This window comes from Nymphaea colorata, chromosome 5 (assembly GCF_008831285.2).
Source record: "Nymphaea colorata isolate Beijing-Zhang1983 chromosome 5, ASM883128v2, whole genome shotgun sequence".
NCBI lineage: Eukaryota > Viridiplantae > Streptophyta > Magnoliopsida > Nymphaeales > Nymphaeaceae > Nymphaea > Nymphaea colorata.
This window is the reverse complement of record NC_045142.1, coordinates 2027463-2051668: the sequence shown is the minus strand read 5'-3', so window position 1 is coordinate 2051668 and position 24206 is coordinate 2027463. Positions and strand designations below refer to the sequence as shown.

General features: G+C 40.7%; 3 protein-coding genes across 6 annotated transcripts; 1 reads left to right on the top strand and 2 right to left on the bottom strand.

Moving 5' to 3' along the window:
* The first annotated feature begins 585 nt into the window (after positions 1-585).
* Positions 586-8950, top strand: LOC116254133 (transcription factor LHW-like). Of its 3 annotated transcripts, none has more exons than XM_031629263.2 (11): positions 587-1023; positions 1121-1824; positions 2679-2867; positions 3005-3098; positions 3214-3255; positions 3415-3474; positions 5067-6575; positions 6685-6786; positions 7270-7401; positions 7984-8109; positions 8213-8950. In XM_031629263.2, the coding sequence occupies exons 2-11, from the start codon at positions 1721-1723 to the stop codon at positions 8300-8302; spliced, it is 2448 nt and encodes an 815-aa protein (XP_031485123.1). In that variant the 5' UTR covers positions 587-1023; positions 1121-1720; the 3' UTR covers positions 8303-8950. The 3 variants fall into 3 exon arrangements, with proteins under 3 accessions (XP_031485125.1, XP_031485123.1, XP_031485124.1); XM_031629264.2 differs by having other exon boundaries at positions 1116-1824; XM_031629265.2 differs by lacking the exon at positions 7270-7401 and having other exon boundaries at positions 586-1023.
* Positions 8436-16215, bottom strand: LOC116254134 (ultraviolet-B receptor UVR8). Of its 2 annotated transcripts, none has more exons than XM_031629267.2 (11): positions 15921-16215; positions 13295-13368; positions 12797-12881; positions 12587-12718; positions 12202-12447; positions 11754-11999; positions 10203-10246; positions 9594-9776; positions 9418-9508; positions 8857-8900; positions 8436-8751 (listed from the first exon to the last, which is right to left on the bottom strand). In XM_031629267.2, exons 1-11 carry the CDS (start codon positions 16117-16119, stop codon positions 8629-8631), a joined length of 1467 nt encoding a protein of 488 aa, XP_031485127.1. In that variant the 5' UTR covers positions 16120-16215; the 3' UTR covers positions 8436-8628. The 2 variants fall into 2 exon arrangements, with proteins under 2 accessions (XP_031485127.1, XP_031485128.1); XM_031629268.2 differs by having other exon boundaries at positions 11754-11993.
* A 1726-nt stretch (positions 16216-17941) lies between these two features.
* LOC116254210 (BTB/POZ and MATH domain-containing protein 3) lies at positions 17942-22371 on the bottom strand. The gene is made up of 5 exons (XM_031629421.2): positions 21024-22371; positions 19278-19626; positions 18727-18997; positions 18212-18401; positions 17942-18123 (listed from the first exon to the last, which is right to left on the bottom strand). The coding sequence occupies exons 1-5, from the start codon at positions 21425-21427 to the stop codon at positions 18117-18119; spliced, it is 1221 nt and encodes a 406-aa protein (XP_031485281.1). The 5' UTR covers positions 21428-22371; the 3' UTR covers positions 17942-18116.
* Between the last annotated feature and the right edge of the window lie 1835 nt (positions 22372-24206).

Here is a 24206-nt window from a genome sequence, read left to right as displayed (position 1 = left end):
GATTTGGTAATATGAAATACTTGAGTAGGCAATAAATTTATAAATTATCTAAGGTCCATTATTCAAATGAATAGTTTAAAATCAAGTTGCCACTTATATAAATAGCGTCCATACTTTAATAAATATGTGATTTAGCTTGTCGAGTGTGACGATTTGAATACTGGATCTCGTTTTTTATTGCGTAACTTATACAGTAATTGCATAATATTTATTATATGAATATTATTGGCCATAATTATTAATTTAATACATCTCACATCTATGGTGACCGTGAGAAGGTGAAAAGTCACGCTCAGCCACGTCAGTGATATTCAAGAGGTTTCCAATTGCAACTCACCGAGTCTGATGACGACAGAATCGGTTTTATCCGAATCGGTTGCAGAGAATGTCGGCTTCCCGAAGCAGCCGGCGAAATAATCGGGGCGATCTACTCGCCGACGCGACAGCGTAGCTACGGAACTACCCGACCCCTAGTTCCACATTCATTCCATGTGGGGCCCGCAAGCCTCACGGTCACGGGCCCAGAAGGAGGCTATCAATTTCGGTTTTCAAACAGTTTCAAGTCCGCGGGGTTTTCTGCCGGAGGGCGCGCGCTATTTAAAGGGAAAGGCCCCGCCGGGAAAGAGGTCGTCGTCTCTTCAGAATCCGGCCGGTGTTTAGGCCATGAGAGAGACAGAGGCATGATCTGGTCCGTTTTTTAGGGCAGAAGAGCTGCGGCTTCATCGTTTTCCGGTTGCGATCGAACGGGGAAGGCGGAGGATTATTACATTGCTGCGCGAGAACCGGCGGTGAAGAAGACGAGCGAGAGTGCGTGATTCTTCGGCGTTCTGGCGTGTCTTCGGTGAAAAGTTCGCGAGGCGGTGAGCGATCGGAGGCGTTTTGCTATCGGTCGTCGAGGAATTTGAGGTGTTGGAGAAGGATCGCCGTTCTCAGGCGTTGCGGCGTTGCTTCTGGCGAAAAAGTGACAGATCACTGCTTTCTCCGGCAGCCTGGCGGGTTCTGGGTCGAAGCATCGGGGTAGAGGTAGATGCGGGGTTGATTTGGTCGAGTTTTTACTGGCTTTTGTTTTCTAGTCCATGATAGTTGAAATGACGTTTTGTCCTTTTCTTTCTAAGGGAAGTTCATCGTCGGCGGACGGATTTTTGTCATTTAGGTGTGGGATCGAGGAGGCGGCAACATCTTTCATAAGATACGAGTCGGAGGAATGAAGCCTAGTTCGCGATATTGCTTTCTTTGGAGAAAAAACTTCGAACCGGGGGGAAATGCCACCGCCTGAGAAGCGCCTTCCTGTTGGTGTTCGGAGCCTATCTAGTTGATGCGTTGGACTCGGTTCTTGCAGAATGCCTGAAGGGTGTATCCGTTTCCTTGCAGCAGGCCCGAAGCGTTCAGTATCTATCAGCAGCTTTGTTAGCAACTTTTTCGTGGTTTTTGCTGCCAAATTCTAGCTTATATTTACGCTCAGGTGTTTGCTAGAGAGAACAAAAGGATGTGTCTTTTGTTATTGTCTGCAAAGGGGCCTCCTATCAAACGAAGGGCTGGTCTACGAATGAAACAAGCTGGTAGGGGATCGTATCGAGGTAGCTAGAGACGGCACCTTGGTTGACAGCGAAATTTGAAGTTTATGGGCGGCAGAGAAGTTTGTTTTCTTAGAGCTTTTATAGTTTAGCTGAGGCTTTGCATTAAACTGGTTAGAGCCTTTCCCCGCTCCGATATACACAAAATGGAGATGAGTCGCATGACCGTGCATCTGCTCCTGAGAAGTATTTGCAACGATAGCGGATGGAACTATGCAGTCTTCTGGAAGCCTAAGAACCCACACTGCATGTACGTCCTCCCTCGCTCCTATTCGCATTTTTTTTTTTCACCTCTGTCTGCGTGATCCTTTCTCAAATTAGTACGGGTTTATCTCTTTTGCTCGTAGTCTTCTCCATCATTCTGAAATTTCTGCAGTTCTGCGATTTTTCCTTTCCTTGAATGTGCTGTCCCTTGAGCTCCTTCCAGCGGTTTCGAAAAACCCTTTCCCTGTTCATTTCATTTCTGGTTCCGGTCTGCATCAGCCACCTCTGACGTAAACTCTTATGTTTTTATCTCGTTTATTTATCATTATTTTGCTGAAATATGATATTGTTGTCTTACAGCATTATTGTCTAAACAAATGATTGTGCGTATGAAGGCGGGGCTTCTCGTGTAGCTTTTGTCTGTCGCTGTACCTATCCTCGTTATATATATATATATATATATATATATATATGTTGTGGAGTTGAATGATGCTCCGGCAAGTGGTGCCAGATATTTATAGTATAGCTAAAATTTAAAAATTCGTTATTAAAAAGATCATAAATCAACCATAGCGTTGTTAGCCGTTACTGCATCATAAACTATGTTTAATATCAATTTAATAAATTTTTTTAATGATAAATTCTTAAATTTTATGTATCATTAATATATATGTGTGTGTCTAACTTTCTGGAGCTATGTAACTGCTTCAGCTGCATTTTATGTTCCCTAGATTGCTTGAGCGTATTAAAATTAGAACTTGTGGAGAGACTTATTTTTCCTTCCACACGGATGAATATAAAACTTGCCTTTATCGACTTGCGCACATGTTGATGGGATGCCTTGACAACTATTATGTGCGAACACTTCTGACTAATTTCCTCATCTTATTCTTCTTACAGGCTGCTGACATGCAGTGAGGCTTACTATAATTTCCCAGAATCTCCGAATGTAAATAGCGCAGATGCGGGTTCATGCTTATACAGAAACGAATTGAATCATTCTGGCGGCGCTGTGAGTGGATATTATGGATCTGATCTTCAAGTAACGATCGCAAATATGTCACACCATGTGTATTCTCTGGAAGAAGGGTATGCACCTTTCAATAATTTTTCTTGGCTTAAGAATCCTTTTCTTTGCTCAAACGGCCATCTATAAATAGGATATCTGTTCAAGCCATTAATTTACGTCCGTTAAATATATGACCATGTTGACGTCCATATTTCAGTGTGATTAGCCAAATAATGAAGTCCGGGAGGCACCATTGGGCTTTGGCTGAAAAGGATCCTAATTTCGTCGAAAATTCTGAACTGTCACATGGGGTGAGTTTGTTTAAGGGGATATCCTAAGGCACGGCCTGACTTATTTAGTTATTAGTTACAACTATCACCAGTGTGTTGAGAAATTTCATTCAAAGCTGATGTGTTGTGTGTGCAGCTTCCAGATGAGTGGAGAATCCAATTTGCAGCTGGTATCAAGGTGAGTTTTTTCTTTTATTGCTGGTTTTGCTTGCTTTGACATGATTTTAATGTGTTTTCGAACTGATGTAGTTTGTATTTTTTTTTATCCTTTTCGTTATGATCGTTAATAAAACTGATTTTTCTTCACTGATTGTTAATAAAACTTGACTTTTTGTAGACAATGGTGCTCGTACCTGTGATGCCATATGGTCTGGTGCAGCTTGGCGCCCTATCAACAGTGAGTAATCAGCCTATGCTTGTTTTGATGGTAGCGGTCGAGTTGGCTGTCTGACTACTGACTGGGGCCTTTAAAGGGTCTGTCAGGCTGATCCAACCTAGGCGGTAGCCCATCCTGAGACTCCCACGATCAAACTTACCTCAACTTCGAACTACCTGATGCTTGTTCTGGTCAGGCTTAGGTCCTCATGGAAAGGAAGTTGAACCGTTAGTTCATATTAATTATCGGCCCAGGCTGGGCCCAATATGGAACAGGCATCTGGGGCCCAGCTCTTATTAGGCCGAGCCTTCAGCCTGATATCCCTCCTTGTTATGCGTGTGTTTGAGGTTTCTCGTGATTCCGCTCTAAAGAAGTATATGCATTTGCTTGCCATTCTTTCCGTTTTTTGGTGTCATTCATTTTTATTGAATTATGAATAATTAAACTGCATGGTTGAATTTGTCTATTTTCTGGTACCTGCCTTACAGCTGTTCAAAAATTTTATTCCTGCCTTAACTTGCAAATTATTTGTTGAGAACTGGAGGTTAAATTTGTTAGTAGAAATTGTATTATCTTTTAATTAAATGACATAAGTACCCTAGAAGAGAGAACTGAGTTAAAATGAATTGCTTAAAAGTTTCTTCTAAATGGCATGAGCCCATTTGTTCAGTGTATATATGTCTATATATATTGTTGTGAATAGACTAACAAGCAGAAGAGCGTCTTCAAAGCGCATGTAAGGTATGGACTTGTTAATTATCTACAATTCCGGATAAATTTTGGAAAGCTTTGTTTTGTTTCACATTGAGGGGTTCCAACTAGCTTCTTGCTGAATTCTCGTCATATATACATATATATATATATATATATATATATATATATATATATATATATTAGACTAACAAGTAACAAGCAGAAGAGTTTGTCTTCAAAGCGCAAGTGTCAGGTATGGACTTGTTAATTGTCTACAAGTCCAGATAAATTTGGAAAAGCTTTGTTTTGTTTCAGGGTTCCAACTTCCAACTAGCTTCCCAAGTATCTTGCTGAATTATCGTCATATTAGTTTTGAACTTCATTAGGCTACTTCCAACTCCGTCGAGGCACGTAAATATGGCGGAGGCATCCCCTAAAGTATGAACAAGCGTTTTGTTCCCTGCTTTTGGGTATACATGTAATCTGTTAGGATCAACGATAAATCTCCGTAATTTAGTCCCTGGTCGTCATTTTCTGTATTATGATTTGCTTTGTCAACCTTATCTTGCAGATCTTGTCTATTTGCTTTACTTCACATTCAGTGATCCATCTTACATTTTCTCTTTAATGAAGGCAGTAGGACCGTGTCTTCCTGAGCGTACGTGAACAACTAAATCGGTGTTTGTCTTATCGAAGTCATTAACTTAGATATTTGCGACCTTCTAGTTTCTGGTTACTTATTGCACATTTTCCTGTTGTCAGTTGTTTCCTGCCTCATAACCAGCTATTTCTGCTTCCTCATGAAACCATGTTTGGAATGTAATTTTATAAAATTGTGTGCTTGTTATGCATACGTTTCTTAGCATTGTTCTCCTACCATAGCCCACTAACTCACCCGAGGACTTCTTATGATTAAACAGATGAGAGAGGACGTGCAGCTGGTGGACCACATTAGGTCTTTATTTATCCATCTTCATCTTCCATCTGAGGTGGGATTTACGGTCTCCTCAGTGGGTTGCCTGCCCGAAATGCTCATTCTAGGCTCTGGTTTACCTGCAAGCTCGGCAACTTCATATACAGCCTATAACCTTTCACAGCAAAAACCTTGGGAGACACTGTTTGAGAAGGCCCCTGGTCTGGCAACTTTAGACGCAGACCAGGCGATAAAGAGTAGCTTGTTGAATAGCGAATTTTCAAATTTACCAATGTTGACTGTTGAGGATGATCCTGAGATGTGGCACAAGGGTTTGTACGCCTGTAAATTTGGTCCAGGTGGTGGGCATGGTTCAGACGATGAGATGGTGACGGATTTGGTACCAACAGCTTTAGCTGAATCTTCACATATGCAAAGTTGGCATATGGAAGACAATTCCCTATATGTGACTGCGGCCCTGCTGAATGATGAGACCCAACTTTGCAACAACATAGAAGCCGGCCCACAATCTAGATGCGATACACCTGATCAGAATTTTTTTGCTGAAATCCCGTATACATCTCACACGTTGGACAAAAATCTTGAGCAAAATCTGATCTGCAACGTCACTTACGCTTCACATTCGGGAAGCCAAACGTTCCTTGATGATACATGCAGTTTCATGTCTGAAGAAAGCGCTTATCAACTTTTTGGAAGGGGATATACTGTAGAGATGGCCGAGGCAATTGCTGATGACACCTTCAAGTTTCCGAATGATTCTGAACTACATAAAGCACTTGGACAGACGTCATGTCAAGAAAGGGCGTCTTATTTCTGTCTTGGCGCTGTTGCAAATCTTGATGGTTCTAGCACTGGAAGCCCTACGGTTGATAGGTTCATTTTACAAGAAAGTGCTTCTGACTTGCTTGGGGAAATCAAAGAGTGGTTAATGGATGGAAGCAAGTCAGAGCACCTTTTAGATGCCGTTGTGGCTGATGCGTGCATTTCCCTAAAAAATGAAGCTGCTTCTCAGCCGACTTCAGCTAAACCATCTGATGGCTCATTTGTAGGCTGTGGTCTTTACTCTGAAACACAAGATGATGTGCCCGATTCTGTGGCTGATGACGCAGTTAAGAATTTTCCACTTAGATCGACGGATGTTAAACCTTCTAGTCACATCCAGGAGGCGGCTCTTGCTTATCGTAAAACTCAAACTCAAAGCAATGGCATTCAGAGCGACTTTCTGCTGCATGATCTGGAACCCTGGAGCTATCCACGTCGTGGCTTTATCTCTTGGTCTGAAGAATCGGCAACCATACCACCGCCTGGGCCGCAAACTGACGACCCAAAGAGAATAAACGCAGGATCTGTATTGTCTAAGGACGAAGTCAAGTTACCGAAATCAAATAAGAAGAAGAGTAAGCCTGGTGAAAGCGGTAGGCCAAGGCCAAGAGACAGACAACAGATCCAAGACCGCATTAAAGAGCTGAGAGAGATTGTACCAGAAGGATCTAAGGTGAGTAACCGCTTTGGAAAACACTCTCTTGGAGTGCCTTTTTGTGAATGTTTGCCTTCGGGATTTTCCGACATTTGAAACACCATTTGTGGGTCATTGGCGATTGCAGTGCAGCATCGATGCGCTCTTTGAACGAACCATCAAGCATATGTTGTTCTTGCGAAGTGTCACAAACCATGTGGATAAGTTGAAGAAATGCGCACGGCCAAAGGTACGTTTAGTCCTGATATTGATATGGTTTGCAAATTTTAAAGTTCCAGACTGAATAAGCTACGGAGTCACATCTTACGCATGTAGCTTCTTCTCATACATTTGTCTGCAGCGTCTGCAATCTTTTGCAGATTAATTTTAGCGATTTACTTATTTTATTTGTCAACGGTGTTGATGTTAGGTGCAACAAATATGCTCCTCCCTGGCTTTACCGTCCACCAAAATCAATGGCGACAGAAGGAGCATATTCAGTGTTGCTGCAATAATAAATAACTTTTATCCACACGACATAATTGGTCATGGCAACATGACCATCCGGTCTAGCTGGAAATAATTGGTTGAAAACCTACAGATAGCTCGGGCACAGCTAGGGACAGGCCCTCTTCCTCTCCCTCTCATAGGAACAGGCTCTCCCTCTCTCTGTGGGCCAAATGGGCACACTTCGGATCGTGATAGTAATTAAGTTGTTCTGGGCATCGTGCAGGTTGTTAATGATGAAGGTTCTAACTCTCTTCATTCGAAAGGTGCGACCTGGGCTGTTGAGTTGGGAAGCCAGTCTGGTTCATGCCCACTGATCGTGGAGAATCTGAGTCATCCTGGTCACGTGCTCGTTGAGGTACCCCTGATCCTTTTAGTCATTGTTTCTAATGGGTTAAAAATAGACGGCAAAAGGCTTTTGCCGCTTTGAGTCTGTACCGGATCGCCATATCCCCTTCATGTTTGAGGCCGGGAGCTCACTGAACCCACTTAAATATGCTTAGATGCCTGCCTCAACATGTATCCGAGCATGCCGAATCTAAGCACTTGTTCATTTTCTGAGATAAACTCAAACAGTAACTTAGGCCTGGGCATTGGGCCGACTGGATAAGAGTCGGGTCTGAGCCCAGGTCCTGGGTCTCGAGCCTGAACCCGGCCCAACCCAATTACAATAATTTTTTTTAATACAAAACAATTTTTATTTTTTTAATACAACACAAATTTGAATATAAAATACATTTTATAATAATAAAAAATATATAGAATTTATTGGGTCGAACCAAGTATCCATCGCACCAACCCGGGCCCGATACCCCGATGTCCGCCTCCAACAGCAACCTAGAACAAGTCCTTTTCTCCTGCGTTTTAATGTTTTCTTACATCAATGTTATGTCCTTTTCTCCTGCGTTTTAATGTTTTCTTACAACAATGTTATATGCAGATGCTCTGTGAAGACCAGGGGTTATTTCTAGAGATAGCTCAGGTGATTAGGAACTTAGGGATGACTATCCTCAAAGGAGTTACAGAGACTCGAGAAGATAAGTTATGGGCTCATTTCATCATTGAGGTATCTAGCACACCAACGCACACATGCACACACATACACTTTTACTCTCTCTCTCTCTCTCTCTCTTGGATACTAATGAATCTTGGCACATGTTCCTAAACAGGTTAGCAGAGGCTTTCAGAGAATGGACATACTTTGGCCATTAATGCAACTCTTCCAGCCCAGACATAACGCTACATTAAGCAAATTTTAATCAGCTGCCGAGTAGTTTAACCTAGCTCACCTGCCTTTTAGCTCTCTGTGATTCATATACTGATTTTGTTTAGGCCAAACAGCACCAGAAAGTCTCATTTCACAACCTGTATGCGATAATATACTACCAATGATTCATGTATAACTTAGAATCAACTATTTGTCGAACTTGTTTGGCTGTACAACGTAGGCCACAAAAGAATGAAGACATGTAACTTCCGTTTATTGTTAGTCGGTGCCCGGACCACCAATGCTCTCCTAACCTCCCAAAAATGAGGAACCAAGGCTTCTCTGCTTGCTTCCGTGTATACGGCCTTCTAAGAGCTTTCATGGAGGAGACTCGGCCAACAGCAAAGTGTGCCACCACCCGCAGGCAACCTTCGTTGGATGGCAATCAATGAGTGGAACTTGAGAAGGGATGCTGCGGTCGATCACGTCACCCAAGCCAAGCTGTGCTTCACAAGTTAAAAGCCTTTAGATTTCTCGCAAAGGCGTGAGACACAAACTCCGACAGTAAAGGGAGAATGCAAGGTGCCGTTGCATGAGTTTTCATACCTGCCCGTACTTGTTCCATCCCCAGCTGAATACGTCTCCTTCCTCTGTATCAAGAAATGTCTCCAGTTAGAATTCTTCTGCTTTCATTTTCTCACGGGAAGAGTATCAATTGATGACTCGTATATAAACTTTCACCCCATTTTCTTACTGGACGGCAGCTACACTTCTAATGAACGGTTTTATAAAGGAGGCATTTAGGTTGGGCGAAATAAACAGAAACACTCAAGCTACAAAAGAAAAATCATATAACCCATTTAATAACCAATATTTACTTCATTTTCCGTGTTGACAGGAAAACAGATTTCAATCCACAAGTTAAACGCCAGGGGAAATTACGAAATTCAAAAATAGGTAAGCAGTAGCAACAAGACGAGCATTGATTTATCAATAGATGGCCATAATTTTAAGGATGAACCGGGAAAAAGTCCTATACTTTGGCAGGCATTCTATGAGACAAGAACTCCAGGAGATTCGGCATCGAAAGGATGACCGCTACCTTGATATACAGATGAAAGTTGAAAGTTGAACAGAATGATATCCCTGCACAAGTTGCTAGTTTACCTGTAAGTATCGCACTATGTCGTGCACCGCATGAAACTAGCTTGGCATGCTTGTTTTCCAGCGAAGGAGCCGATAGAAGCCTAGGAAGAGTCTAGAAAAACGACAAACCAAATTAATGAGAATGCATGAAGATTCTTAAGATCCTCAAAAAACCCATAATATCGACAAAATATTACCTCAGCTTGATCATTTCCTGTTCCAAGTTGCCCAAATTGGTTACCTCCGAAAGCATAAACTTGGCCTTCAACGGAGGTACAGATTGTATGCCACAAACCTGCTGCGACCCCTCCAATTTGGACACCCCATAGAGATGATACAAGACTAGGGCTGAGCTCATCATCCGTGCTTCCTTGTCCACACTAAGCCAAGTGAAACGCCATTAGCAAACTTCTGACTCGAGATGAGAGCTGACTTGGTTCTTGGACTGGTCAGATCAGCCCAAGTCAGTTTTTCAAAGCAAGCATTTTAAAAGAATAAGGGCCAATATGGAACAAATACGTATGTGCAGTCACAGATTATTCTCCTTTATGCTAAAATGGATCTGCAACCAGTGCCTTCTTTTGTCAAAGAAATATCTATTTTCATGAGATAATTGGTTTTCCTTTTTTTTAATCATGGGAAAAGGCAGGATGTAAAACTCAAAAGGAGTAGCACATGCGACATTAGTTGTAATGATCTTCCAAACCTAAAACACATGCTTTCGTTTTTCAGAGAGCCACCAGATAGCAATATAGAAAAATTCAGATAGCCCAACGTAGAAAAAGTACGGAAATACCAACATTTACCTGTCCGTATAATCCCCATCCGAAAGTTAGTAAAGCACCTGCGTCTGTCATCAATCGAAATCATCATATTTCCATAAATCACATGAAAAATGATCCACAAGGATTAGTTGGTGATCAAGCTTCCTCAAAGGTATCCACTCACATCAAATGCAAAGAGGCTTACGCAGAAGCAGAACAAGGAGTAACGCAAACGGCATTAATATCATATCTAGGAATACTGGAGCGAAAAAAATGACGAAGTAAAACAAGGAACAACAAGGACAAGAATACAGAGCGTAATCCTTAATCCATGAAAACAGGCAATGTTATCAAAATTAGTTTCTGGATTGAATTGGAGAAGGGTTTAATCAAATGAAAATCAGAATCATTAGTGCATTAAATGAAAATTATGTATATAATGTGAAAATTGGAAACAAAATTAAAAATAAGAAAATTTTGGGAGTATAAAAGATATAATATCAAATTATGAAAGTATGCCAGTATACCCCTTCAATCTGACCCTGTATCAAATAGAAAAGGATCCTACTTGGTCAGCCAAGTGTACACTGATTTTAGCAACACCGAATAGAACAATTAAAGTAGTTGGAAATCACTGCAAGGAAATGGGAAGCCCATAAGAATAAAGCCCAAACAGAGGAAAAAGCCAGAAAAGTATGAACAAACACAGCCGCAGGTTCAGATTTGTATACAGCAGACCTGAAAATAAACATCTTGAAGGCAAACTAGTAATGGCTATTGGCTATTAAAGCAGCAACCAGAAACACGACCAAAATAATAAAACAGAAACAATGAGACTAACAAATAAGGAGCTTGCTTCATAACACAGCACAGGGGACACACAAGAAAAAACTGAAAGCTTTAATAGATAATAAAAAAACAAGAAACAAGGAGAAAAGGTTTTTGTTTTAGGAGATATAGTTGCAGAAGCAAAACACGCATAAAATGATAAAATTCTTTTTGACAGAAGAGCTGGGGAGAAATGCATCAAGTTTCGAGCAGGGAGTTGTTTCTCTTTTTTTTCGAGTGAATGGAGAACTTGCATTACAATGAGAACATGAACCTTAAATTGTAATTTCTTCAACTGAGCTGAAAGAAGAATTTTTGTTTGGTGGCGTAAATGGAAAAACTTTTTAGCAAAATGCAGCAATTCAGAAGCCAGTATAGTAATGCCAGAAATTAACCCAAGATTTGTAAAATCCAAAACCAATCTGACTTTTCTTCTTTATCATGATAGAAGCCACGGCTGACCTACAGATCTGGATTATCTATTGTACCATATTCCGACTATTCTTATTAAAAAAACCCAGGTAATCATCGCCAGCCAACCAGGGAAGGCCATTCCATACTTAGGCCTTATAGTAAAGGATTCATTCACTTACTACCAAAATCTAGAGTCTAGCTAGACTTCAGAGGTTTCAAGACAACCAACCGAGAGAGGTATTTGGAAACCTTGCGGTTCAATATCCAGTTTATTGTACAAATAGAATTTCATTTGCTGTCGATTGCAGATATCAGACATGACACACAAAAAAAGATCTATTAAATGTGTACCTGTTACTACTGCACTATGTCGACCTCCACATGCAATAGCCTTGATGCAGGTCCCAGGAACCTTATAGACCTGAGAATCAGAAGCCACGCCTCGTCTGGGAAGGCCAGGAATTCTGTCCCTCACATAGGAAGAGGTCTCAACACAAGCTATCGGATGAGGAGAGGATATCATCCGTATTCGAGAACCCAAGCCTAGCTGTCCTTCTCCTCCATAGCCCCATCCCCAAACTTGACCCACATCTGAAACTTTAGGGAAAAAAGAATAGATCAGCCACCATGCTTTTGATTGCATAGCTCTAGCACGATCACTAAAATTTTCAGAGACAAGCTACAAAAGGGAATATTTGAGCCTTCCCTAACAAAGCAAACAAGTGGTTGATTTGTAAAAATAAAAATGCCTAAGCAATTCTTACACGCTAGTGCCAATGCATGCCAAAGCAATTCCTACCTGATAGTGCCAACGTATGCCTTCCACCAGCAGCAACCATGGCGATCCTCACACCTGGACTCAGTGAAACCAGACATGGAAGTGCTGACATGGCTTCCTCAGTTGTGGGGCTTTCAGAAGTTTGCTTGGCTGTTGATAACTTTCTCCGCTTGGTACCTTCCTCACCCACTTTATTATCATGTTTAGATACGCTTCCACTACTTTGTCGTCTTAAAATTGAATGACTGACTTGTGATTTGGGGCTAACTGTCACAAAGTTCACAGCAACATGCAATAAAATAATAGGAACTCTGTATAAACACTATTAAAGCAAGTCAAAGCCCTAAAAAAGAATCTTCAAGCTTGATGTAACAAATGGAGAAATTGTTATAAATCCATTAAATACCTTCTTCAATAAATGACCCATTATGTTTCTCTGTCACATCTTTCTCCAAATTTTCTGTAGTGGATTGATCTGTTACAACTCTCCCAGTTGGAACGCATTCTTTCCAACCCCAAGTATAGACGCCTCCATTTTCTACAGTTTCAAGACTTTGTTAATGTCCCACAGAAACATCAATAATTATTAATGTGAACACGAGTGGGAAGACACTACCTGTGACAGCAACACAATGAGCCCAACCAGCCGCTGCATTTATGATGGTGGCTTCTGTAGGTAGAGGGAAGGGCTCTGGATTTTCCTAAACAAGCCAAACATTGGATAATTTATGGAAATCAGTATGATGGAAATATATTGGTCAATTGACAAACTTTAGCAAACTAATTGCATAATTCCAGTGTTTTTGCAAAAATAAATTGCTTCGCAGCTTTGAAAATGTTTCTCCAACAACATATGAAAAAAAAAAAATGAGAAGCATGCTATCTCATTGAACACATGGTAGCACATAATGAAACCCGGTGACCTATAAAGAAAAATGATGTTTTTTACTTGAAGCCTCCTACTAAAAGAAGCTAATTCCGTGTGTGACACACATATGAGGAGGTAAAATTTGCTACCATGGGCATAGAACACTTAAATTCACCATGGATGATTTCAGAAAGTAAAAAAGCAACAGATAACAAGACAAAATGGAACTGATAAAAGTCAAGCTACCTCATGCTTCCCAGAAGTCACATATCCTTGGCCAAGTTCATCTGTAGAGCCCCAAGTGTTGAGCTTCCCTGACTCTATTGAGACCACAGAACAATTAAAATAATGCTTGAAGCCTTTCACTGATCTCAAATGCCAGTGAAATATTGGTATCATGCTGACAAACTTGAAAGAATCAATGCTCAAAATGGTTTTGCAGCATTTCTGTCATCTTATTTAGGTTCAGTTGTGTTCTCACGGTTTTCTCATCTCAAATTCTGATTAAGAAGATTAAAAGATAATAAACACAATTTATATTCGAATTCAATAGATACTCACGATACTTTAAAAAAAAAACTATGGAGTACATAAGGGAAAAAAGGAAAAATAACCAAACTACTTGGGAAAATTTGTATTTCCTTTTTGTCTTTCTAAGATTCTGCATCCAATTTAGTCTCCTAGTCTAACACCTGCTTTTTTCCCCAGGTTTTTCCAAGATCAGTTTTAGATGGAAAGCTCATCTTACACCAATTCTAGTAAGCAGAGGATTATAAAGGTGTCCATATCATCTGGACTCACCTTAAAACATATGAACTGTGGAGACTTCATCAAGTATATGTTTGGCCTTTGGCTTTGAGGTTGCATTTGGACTTAGGTTTTGACTTTGGTCTCCTTTCAATTTTCCTTTTGCCTCAAATCAGCCTCTGCAGTTAAGTTTCACATGACATGACATGATCTTGTTTATATTTGACCTTTTACCATCGTGAACTATGCAATTTGGGCTACAAATGGTCGTAACAGCTCAACTGCTACTTCACAAACCACTCAGAAATCATCATGTCACCTCTTTGATTATGACAGAAAGTACAGAAAGTGAAAGGGTCAGCTTCAAATCTATACCGTTGTTAGGCTCTCCGCTCTCCCTTTAAGAGTTACTGAAGTTCAGTGGGTGCATAGAAGCTCTTCTGGAAGATCGCCACCCTGTTGTAGATGATCTATCTTATGCTAGGCCATTAATTTCTAGCTAGGTGCATGATAACCACTTTACCAGTATCTGTATGTAGCTCCAGTTTACCCACGCACCCTACCCCACTTGAGATTCTTCTTTTCTCATTCCTACAGTTTGCTTCTTATTTCCTTTGAGCTCTTTCTAGCCAGGTTGCCATATTATCAGGGTTGGCAGTCACTATGTCATTAAAGGAGATTGGATGCATCCTGGAAAAAAGGATGGAAGTCGACCCTGTTATCCAGGAGCTTCTATGGATGGTCAATTGTTGTCCTAGAGTGAACATCAGAGACATGTTCCACCAAAAATTCCTACATCTAGCTTTTATACCACTTGTTGCCAACTTTAGAAGTTATGTCGACCTAGAAAATATCAATGGAATTACGAAAGAGCTCTCCAAATCAATGAACACTAAGTCAAACTGCAATTTGACCTGAAAAACAGAGACCTATGAACAACTAGGTTAGGATTTATAAAGGTAACCTAAGCACTTACTCCATCCATACTAAGTGCTATGAGTTCCCTTCTTTCAATCAATGAAAATGCTTTGATGAGCTCACAATCGGAGAAACCTACTGTTTGAGAGCCCTGTCAAATTTGTTTGTCTATTTCTTAATGAAAAATGAATGGGGCTGTCACTGCTCCACATAGAAGTTCTCTATCTCGAAAGCCATCCTCATTGGACGCCCTATCCAGCCCTATCAGCCTTGATTCACACTAGGTCTTTCCACTCCAATCTGGATTCCTGTCGAAAGACCTTAATACTCGAGAGCTGCTTAGCCGGCTTATACTAAAAAAGCTGCTTGAAGACCGTCACCAGATTAACACATCTGAAAAACCAATGCCCTATCTATCATCCATCTTACACCATAAAAAAACACGGAAGCCAAAGCGTTCGAGTCAGATGTTCAAAAGTCAAATGTCAAAAGAAATAAGGCGTAGAAGCACAGGATAGACACAAGAGGGAAGCCAAATCCTCGCCTTTCGTAGCTATTCAGATGACAAATCACAAATAAGATAGCAAACATGAAAATTGAGAAAATAACGAGATCGAAGCAGAAAAGAAAGAATACTCTCGACAACTTCAACTAACATGATAACAATGAACTCGATCTTCTGTCTGAATCAAAAAACGTGCTCTTCAAAAGGAAAAGAAGAGAAGCAAAATAGACCTGAAACTCTTGACTCTAGACCTGAAAAGGAAAAGAACGCAACGACTAAATGTGCCAGAAATGTATAATCTCTCGGAGTATACACAGAATCCCGGTGAACAAATGAAGCAAGAACATCACAGAGCATGGAAAAAAAGGAATGAGAATTCAAAATGGAACCGATGAGAAACGGAACTGTAACTTATCCACTGGATAAACACAAGCTGACTCTGAAATCCAAGGCAAACCAAAGGGAGGAAAAAAAGGACGCACGAAGGAAACTCTTCCTCACTAACTAACAAAGAGCTAGACGCCGAAAAGCACGTGTACTCAACAAGCAAGTTTGCGAAGATCTCCAAAACATTTACGCTAATCCAGCAAAACACAGATATCAAGACCAGATCCAAAACCCTAGTCAGTTTCAAGTCGGACACACCAGAGAAACAACAAGAACTCTAGCGAAGCTAAGCCGAAAAAGATCTGAAGCTGTTACCGGATATCGCCATGGCGAAGCCGCAGCCTCCGCCGCAAACATCCCTCCACTGTTCTCCTCCAGCGGCTTCCGCTACCGGCTCCGGCGACAGGATCGGCGATCTCTGCGGCGTCGCCCCTGGGAGGTAACCCCACATGTATACCATGCTCCTCCTCTTCTTCTTCTCCTTCTCTCCTTCTCCTCCTTCCCCTCCGCTCATTCTCACTCTACCGCTCTGCTTCTTCTTGACTCTCCTCGACTGAAAAAATTCCACTGAAGTCGCTCTCTTTTCTTCTCCTCTCCGTCCTACACACTCTCGCGCGCGCGCGGGACGCTTACCGCCCACAGGGCGGGGCCCACTGCAAATCATTTACCGGGCGGCACATCGGCCACGTTGACGGTCGGAACAGCAGCCGTGACACGTGGCAAAACTCTGACCAGGAGATGCGTCCGCAAGGTCAGAACCACACTTCTCACTCTCCATTCTACGGTAGCTTCGAGAAGTGGCTGGATCAAGGGGTGAAAGCTTGCCACGTGCGCTCAGTGGGGCCTACCCTTCTGGTTGTGCTGAATCCAGGCGTCGGAAGGGGGAGTGAAAGTGAGCGACAGCAAGCCGGGTCGGGTCTGGTTCTTCTTACTGATCCAAAGTGAACTGGCGTTTCAAGGACCACTATTTACAAGTTAAATATTATCTTTGTCAATACTCAATATAACATATAAGTTATAGTAAAAGTATATATACCTGCATATATATGTATACATATGAAGAGAGGGATGGGCAATTCCAGACCTTTCTCTACACGTTTGTATATTTTTTTGCTTTTCCTCAGCCTTTTATAAATCAACAATGTCTAATTTTTCTATTTTCAATAGGTGAGTTCACTGAGTTGGATATAGGTGAAGAAGCCCAGCTAGATTGTGCCAACTGAAACGCACCTTGAGTATCTAAAAGTTTACCTTGTTCGTTATGAAGTAAAATGCCAGTTCTTCTGTTATTTATTTAAGTAATAAAATGTCTTAGGACATAACACGTTCTTTTACTTATAGTGATTTATAGTAAAAAAAATTATCATGCCCTCAAGAGTCCATTGTGATTAAGTACGATGTATAAACCAAAGCTAAAGAGTATATTCTCGAAAACACTTATACCTGATCAATCATATTTGTCGGAACGTGTTCGAACATACATTATTTTACAAACAGAAACTTGCAGCGAAGTGCGAATTGTCGTGTAGGTTGATGGCAAAGGATAAATTGTTTATTGAGTAGAGATCACATGGCTGGCTAGTGGCTATAGCATAATTCCAAATCATTCTTCCACAAAAAATAGGGAAACGGTAAGAAAGTACATTCGGAGTCGAGCAATGGATGGTCGTGAATGCCCCTCCCTTCCCACTGACACGCAACAAGGAAGGGCTCTGCCAGTGGGGCCACTTGGATGGGTTTTCACTAAGTGGTTAATGTCAGTTTCAATATTCTGATTGTATCAACTCTATGTTATAAAAGAAATGCGTTCAAGCATAAGAGCATCACATCGATACACCAAAAAACCCTTGACCCTAAAAGAATCAAAAGAATGAAGGAGGTTTTGACCTTCAATTGAGCTTGAGTAACAGGATTAACCTCCTGTTCACCTGAACTCTTAACATACAACCGAGTGTATCTCTCACCTTAACTCAACACACAACCGAGTGGATCTCTGGACCTCCTTAACACACAACCGAGTGTATCTCTGGAACTCCTCCAAACAGGCGACCACGGTTCACTTTCCATGGGTATGGCCCACTCTGTAAGCAAAAATTGCGTAAATGAAAGCCAAAACCGAGTGTATCTCATGAAATGCAGGATTCCGTTGCTTCTCCAGAGTTTAGAACTTGACTTTCCCTTTAGCTATCGGGAAAAGCATATCAAGGTGGAGAAGGACCTGATGGGATATCGATGCACTTTATTAGTTGACATTGCCATTGAGGATCTACCATTATACTATTTGGCCCAACATAGCAGTTGAAAAATTGAAATTACACTGGAGAGAGAGAGAGAGATCAACTGAGAAATTGCCTACAACCAAATTGCATACCCAATCCAATTAGTTCTTACAAGAGGACAAACCATTCGACAGGGCTTCGATGGGAGTTTCATATTCAAGTCACCTTAGCTTGCATTTCAGCCAACAAGACGGGGCTCAAGGCTCTGAGCAACTGCAAAGATCAAGCGCCATCACTTCCTGTACAGAAATGGCAGCTCGACTATAACATACAAGAAAGCATTTTAAAGCAAATGCATCGAATGAGTGATGATGGAAGGGCTAGGACCTCCGCCTTGTTCGCCTCCCAGTAGAATCGACATCTGCTAAGTTCAGCCAAGCCAGGTTGCTGCTGCCACTTCTCTTCCTGCCTGACGAGTTGGATTCATCACCGGCGGCTGCCACTGTCCACAAGAGATCAGACAACAACAGCGGACAGGTCTCAACGAGGTAACGGAAACCTCCTGACTGCATAACAGCTGCAATAAAAGTCACACGTACATCCATCATTTTCTTCCCAGCACAATTAGTACACCATCTTTTTGTTCATCCTTCTGGATGGCAGCGTAGGGAATTTTTCACAAACATAAAAGTTCATGATTAAATGCTAAGGTGAAACACAAAAATCATTGTTTCATCCATGTGATGAAAAAGTTAACATAGTTCTTAATCTGGAATTGCAACAACTGGCCGCCATAATATGCCTCAAATCAGGCAATGGTTGAATAAATTCAGCATACAAAACCTTAAAGTGTCCTAAAATATATTTTTAACATAAAAATGATATTTTAATCTAAGGCATACCTCCCAAGTTTGCCCTGTTTGCAGCAAATTTCAAGCAAACGGACTTTAGCTCTACACAATGGTGTCGCTCTGCAAGGGCCAGAGTTGTTGCCACAGTGTCCACACTTATGTCTGAACATAATTTTGATTCACACAACAGTTTAAGTCTATCCAGGCCATAGCGGTCAGCTGCTTCCAACAGATGCTGCACCATATTAGTAGCAGAGCCTGAAGATCCTGCTAGTTCGCATGCATCAAGAAGTTCATCGGAGTACAAGAAGTTTAGCATTGCCTGCAACATTTAATCATCAAAATGAAAAGAGCTAGCTAGAAGAAGTGAATTGATTTGGTGACACAGTACTTTCACAGACACAAGCCCCACAAAAAGAAACCATACAAAAAACGTGCCCCTCTTTGCCCTAAATACAAAACCTAGTCATTTCAGGGGAAAAAAAGATGAAAGAAGAGGACATTTAGACCTGTCTAAACAAAGAAAAAAACCATAAAAACCTGAAAACCATTTGAAATTGCAAGATACAGCACAACTTACAAGTTGATTATCTGATATATACCTTAAAAACGGGTGGTTCCATATCCTCCACTACAACTTTATCCATTTTTGGATCTCCAATAAGTCCATAAAACTGAGCTCTAAAAACTGGGGACCGAGCAGCAAGGATTAATTTATGAGCCCTGTAAGTCTCCCCGCCAACCTCAAACGTTATGTCATAACCAAGCCCTGAGTCCAGAAACTCCTTTAGAGATTGACCCATACTGCTGGGTGGTAACGGAATCTCATACAGTTTTGGCCCCTCAGTTCGAGTCATAACAACACCAACAGTACAGTGCATGGTGAGGCTATCATCCTTGATGTAATCGGATGTTTCTAGAAGTGTCCTCCTGAAAAAGCGTTTGTAACCCCTGAGGCAAAACAAGATGACATCAGGCTCAAGCATCCAATTCACCTAATCTGATTAGATAAAATATACGAGTCATTGCACTTAAAGGAATTATCCTAATTTGATAAAAACAAATTTTATGACACACTGCACCTATAAAGTTCTTGTTGAATCACTGATGAGAATTCAGGGAAAACAAAAGAAAATGATTTTGGAATTAAATGCTTGTCCACACAAGCAAGTTGCTTGCAACTTAACATTTTTATTTTTCAAAACTAGAGGAGAGGCTAGTTCCGGGACCACGAAGAGACAACAAACAAATTACAATTCCACAGCACCACAGTTGTGTCCTTCTTCATCACCTATGCCACTCGTTTAAGGTTTCTTCACGTTCTTCCTAGTTCCTATACTTCAACAAATACCATGACTTTGGAATTATAACATTCAAAATGATCCCACACCTTAATGTGTCAGCTGGTGGTAAGGGGGTTACAGTAGGCTCGAAGCAAGATCTAATCTGCATGGGCTGGTTGGACTTGAAAATTTGACCTCAGGCATCTTACTTGTGCTAGATTTATCATTCCATCTAATTTGGAAATATATGGACCACACCATCATTCTAAAAGAATGGAGGTAGTTAAGTCTGAGAAGTGTTATCAAAGGCATGAATAGGAATGTTATTTTTCATCGAGAACCCAAACAGCCATTCAATTTTGCTAGAATCAAGGTTGAATTTGTAAGGAATCAAACCATGATGATCAGATTGTTTGTTGAATATGGAATTTGGAAGAAAAAGCCAACTAGGGGAGGTTGGGGGAGGGGGGTCTATAATTGTTTCTCTATTTTCTGGTGAACAGGGTTGCATGCAGTGCGTTCCTTATTTTTGTCATTTAGTAGTACCAACAGTATAAAGTTATAAACCAATCTTCCTTGTTTTCCACATTAACCTTCAGTATCAACACTACAAACAAATAAGATAAACAAGGCTATTGCAATTGTAACTGTACACTAAGTGCACAAGCAGGTCAGCAGATTTGGCGACAGAGGGATCAACATCTAAATCCAAGAACCAATTAAATTTTTTAATTATATGCGTCGAGAAGTATAATTGATCCATGGACATCAGTAACTAGCTTCACGTGGTATCACAATATGCAAATGGAGTCATAAATGGTGTTCATCTAATTTCCACTTGAATTAACAACTCTAGGTTCCATTTGAAATTAAATACATATAAAACCATGCACAAAAGTAAAATATCATGTACAGAGGAAGCCACAATGAAAGTATTATGGAGACACAAAAATGTGGTCACAACACAAAAGAAATGCACAAGACAGAGGGTTCAGCTCAGCAGTTAACCTATTACACGAGCTGTTTTAAAAGCAACAACCAACTTGTGAAAGATAAAGAACATACCACATGCTACCTCTGTACTTCAGCGTGTATGGGCCACTCTCAAGAGCTCTATCAAAGTGACTATGGACCTTGTGTTTCTCTTTTCCACTCTGGTCAAACAATGTCAATTCGAAGAGTGCCCTCACATCGGTGCCCTCGCTTGCCAAAGCGATGAAGACAGACACATATTGGGCACCATCTTCAGTGTTCTTCCCATCAGGATAGAAGTATACTGCCCAATCATACCCTCCAACAGTAAACGTATCACTAGTTAGATACTTTCCAATACCCATGCCCTTCGCTAGTGAATACCCTGTTATGGTGAACTTATGGGAGCCATTTACTGTTTCAATTACTGACTTAGAGAAGGAATCCTTCACTGGATCTGGCATACCAACTCTTTTGTCGACTGGATCCTCTTCCATATTTACCCTTTTTTCAAGAAATGCATTCCTGAATGCAAGTGCTTTCCTCCAAAATCTTGGTATTCCAACCCCCACGCGAAGGATTAGAATGCTTCACCAAAAGACTCCCACCACCGTGCTACTCATTTTTCATGTTTCAATATCCTCCCAAGTCTATCTTCGATTCCGAAATTTGTGCTTACCCAATCCCAATGAACGAAAATCGGTTTTTGCAGCCACAAGCGCATGAAAAGAGCCAGCCAAGACTTGTTCTTTATACCCAAATAGTCCGAATAAAGGACAAGTACTACTGAACAAAGGCATGCACGAATCTCCTCAAACAGAAACTATCTGACTGCGCATAATTCGAGTGTACACAATAAATGTTCGCAGCTATCTTCTTCCTGCTAAACCAACGGTTCCAAGACCCAAAGAAAAGACGAAATACATATACGGTTCCAAGCCGTTACTCAACAAAATTTCCACATGAAATCTCCCCCCAGACAAACAATTCTAGTTTTCCTTCTTCCTCCCAAATCACTTCCCTTAGAAACCTTCTCGACCCGGTTTTAAACTTCCAAAGCCCGCAAACTTGAAATTTCGGCCCACCAAGCGCCTTCTTCAACGCTTCCGGTCACAAACACCATATTCCAGCCAGATCACCATCCCCGCTAGCCCCCTCTCTCAAACCCTCCATGGAAAGCCCGGGCCAGAAAGCTTTGCCCTAAGTTCTAACCCTAATACGAAGACCGCGAAGAGTACGGGCGAAAACTTGAAGAACGAAGAGACGTACCTCCCCGCCGGACGACGGACCGAACCCCCCGCGGCCGACACAAATTATCGCCGAAAACAAAAGACCGGCCGGAAAATGTTTTACGGCTCACGCTTCCCAAGAAAGTTTCTGGAAATGGGATGGACGACGGCTACTTCGCTTCTTCTCCTCGAGGTTCCCCCCACCGGGTCGACACTTATAGCTCCCGCGTTGAGGTCGCGGGAAGGCACGTGACTTCGGATGTTTCTATTGCCGCGAGGCTACTCTCGCACGTGCCACCAATCATTTGAGCTCCCAGATAAATCCCCGATGGCTACGCCAAACGCCTTTAAGAGGCGTTTTAACTTCTTTATGACCACAGTAGGAGAGGTCCCCCAGTTCGATTTCTTCGGAATTTCTTTATTATCGTATAAACACACGTAATGGATCTTATTCGAATTGGTCATCCAGCCGAACTATTTTAAAAAAACCGGATAAGAAGAAAAGTTGATCGGACTATAATTCAGATCTAAATTTAAAAGTCCAATTTAAATCCAATTCATATCATAAATTCAAAAGTTGCAGATATGATATAAACTTTTTTATTTGTATTTAATGCCAATTTAAATCAAAATACGAGAGCATCTAAAAAAGGTGTCTAGTTTTTGTTTTAAATTTTTGAAACAACAACTATGTTTTGTAAAGGAAAGGATACTAATAGGCAAGTTAAAGCAAGAAAAGGACGGCACTCCGAAACATAAAAGATAAACCATATATTTTGTGGAGATGAAAGGTTGAATGCAGGCTTCAATTTTTCTACCAAGTTGTGTGAGAAACCTCAATCACCCAAAAAAATAAATATGAAAACAGAATGTGTTGTTTTCTACACTAAAAAAATGTATATTTTAAACATGTTATTTGTATTGCTATCAACATTTTTCTGGGACTCAATTTCGAGAAGGGCACCTTTTAGCTTATCATTTTTTTGTTCGCTTGTTGTCTATTTTGTAGCTTTCGTACATTAAACATGTTAACTATTTTCAACACAACGGAGGCTATAAAGTCCAAAATTTCATAGGTAAGGTTTTTTTTCATGGGGTAATGAAAGTGAGTGAAATGGCGCATTAGATGGAAGGGACGAAATCTTTCCAAGTGCATTTTTTTAAGGGAATTTATTTTACATCTTTTTTATTCAACACAAAAATTTTGTTGAAATATTTTTCAGTTTTAAACCACTTTATGCATGCCTTTATATTTGTTTTCTGTCTCTATAAAAGAGTCTAACTTTTGTTTTCCAACCTATCAAATACTTCTAAGGATTATACAAGAAGTCTAGTAAGATGGAGCACAGCAGTTGTAACATCCTGAAGAAGGTTTCCACCCAACTGGCTGGAGGTAGCATGTGGAGATGTTAATGGATTGGATTTAAATAAGATGTAAGCATTATCATATCCACTTTTTTAGATGTCAATGTTTATCAATTCAAATTTGAATGAAAAAATTCTATACCATATCCAAATCTAATGTTCGAACTTAGTCTGAACCCATTTTCTATATTAACAACTGTATGATTTTTAAACTGAATCCAAACCACATTGTCAACATTGAATATAGGATAGTTTGTTTAAAACTATATATGATCTGAATCCAAATCTGGACAATATTTACTTAAATTCGAATCCGAGTCCAAACCAATTGGATGTCATTTCTTAAATATGAATCTGATCTAACTTATTAGTTAAATACATTTAATTTTCCATGTCCACTTACGCATTCCTGCATGTTCAATTCCACATATATAGTTAAACCATAGTGTTGCTACTGCATCGTACATCTAACTGTATGGAAAAATGGAAAGAAAAATCTTGTAGGACATGTGGATAATCTAAGATAGGCCCGTCGATATTAATATGGTCAAGATCATGGTTTCTTGGTACTTGTTCTTTAGGAATAGTTTGGCAGCAGAGACACTTTGTGAGTGTCTCATAAATTTGTCCCAATGATTGGGGCTGGTTCATAAGATATTAAAACTATTGTTTCATGAATTAT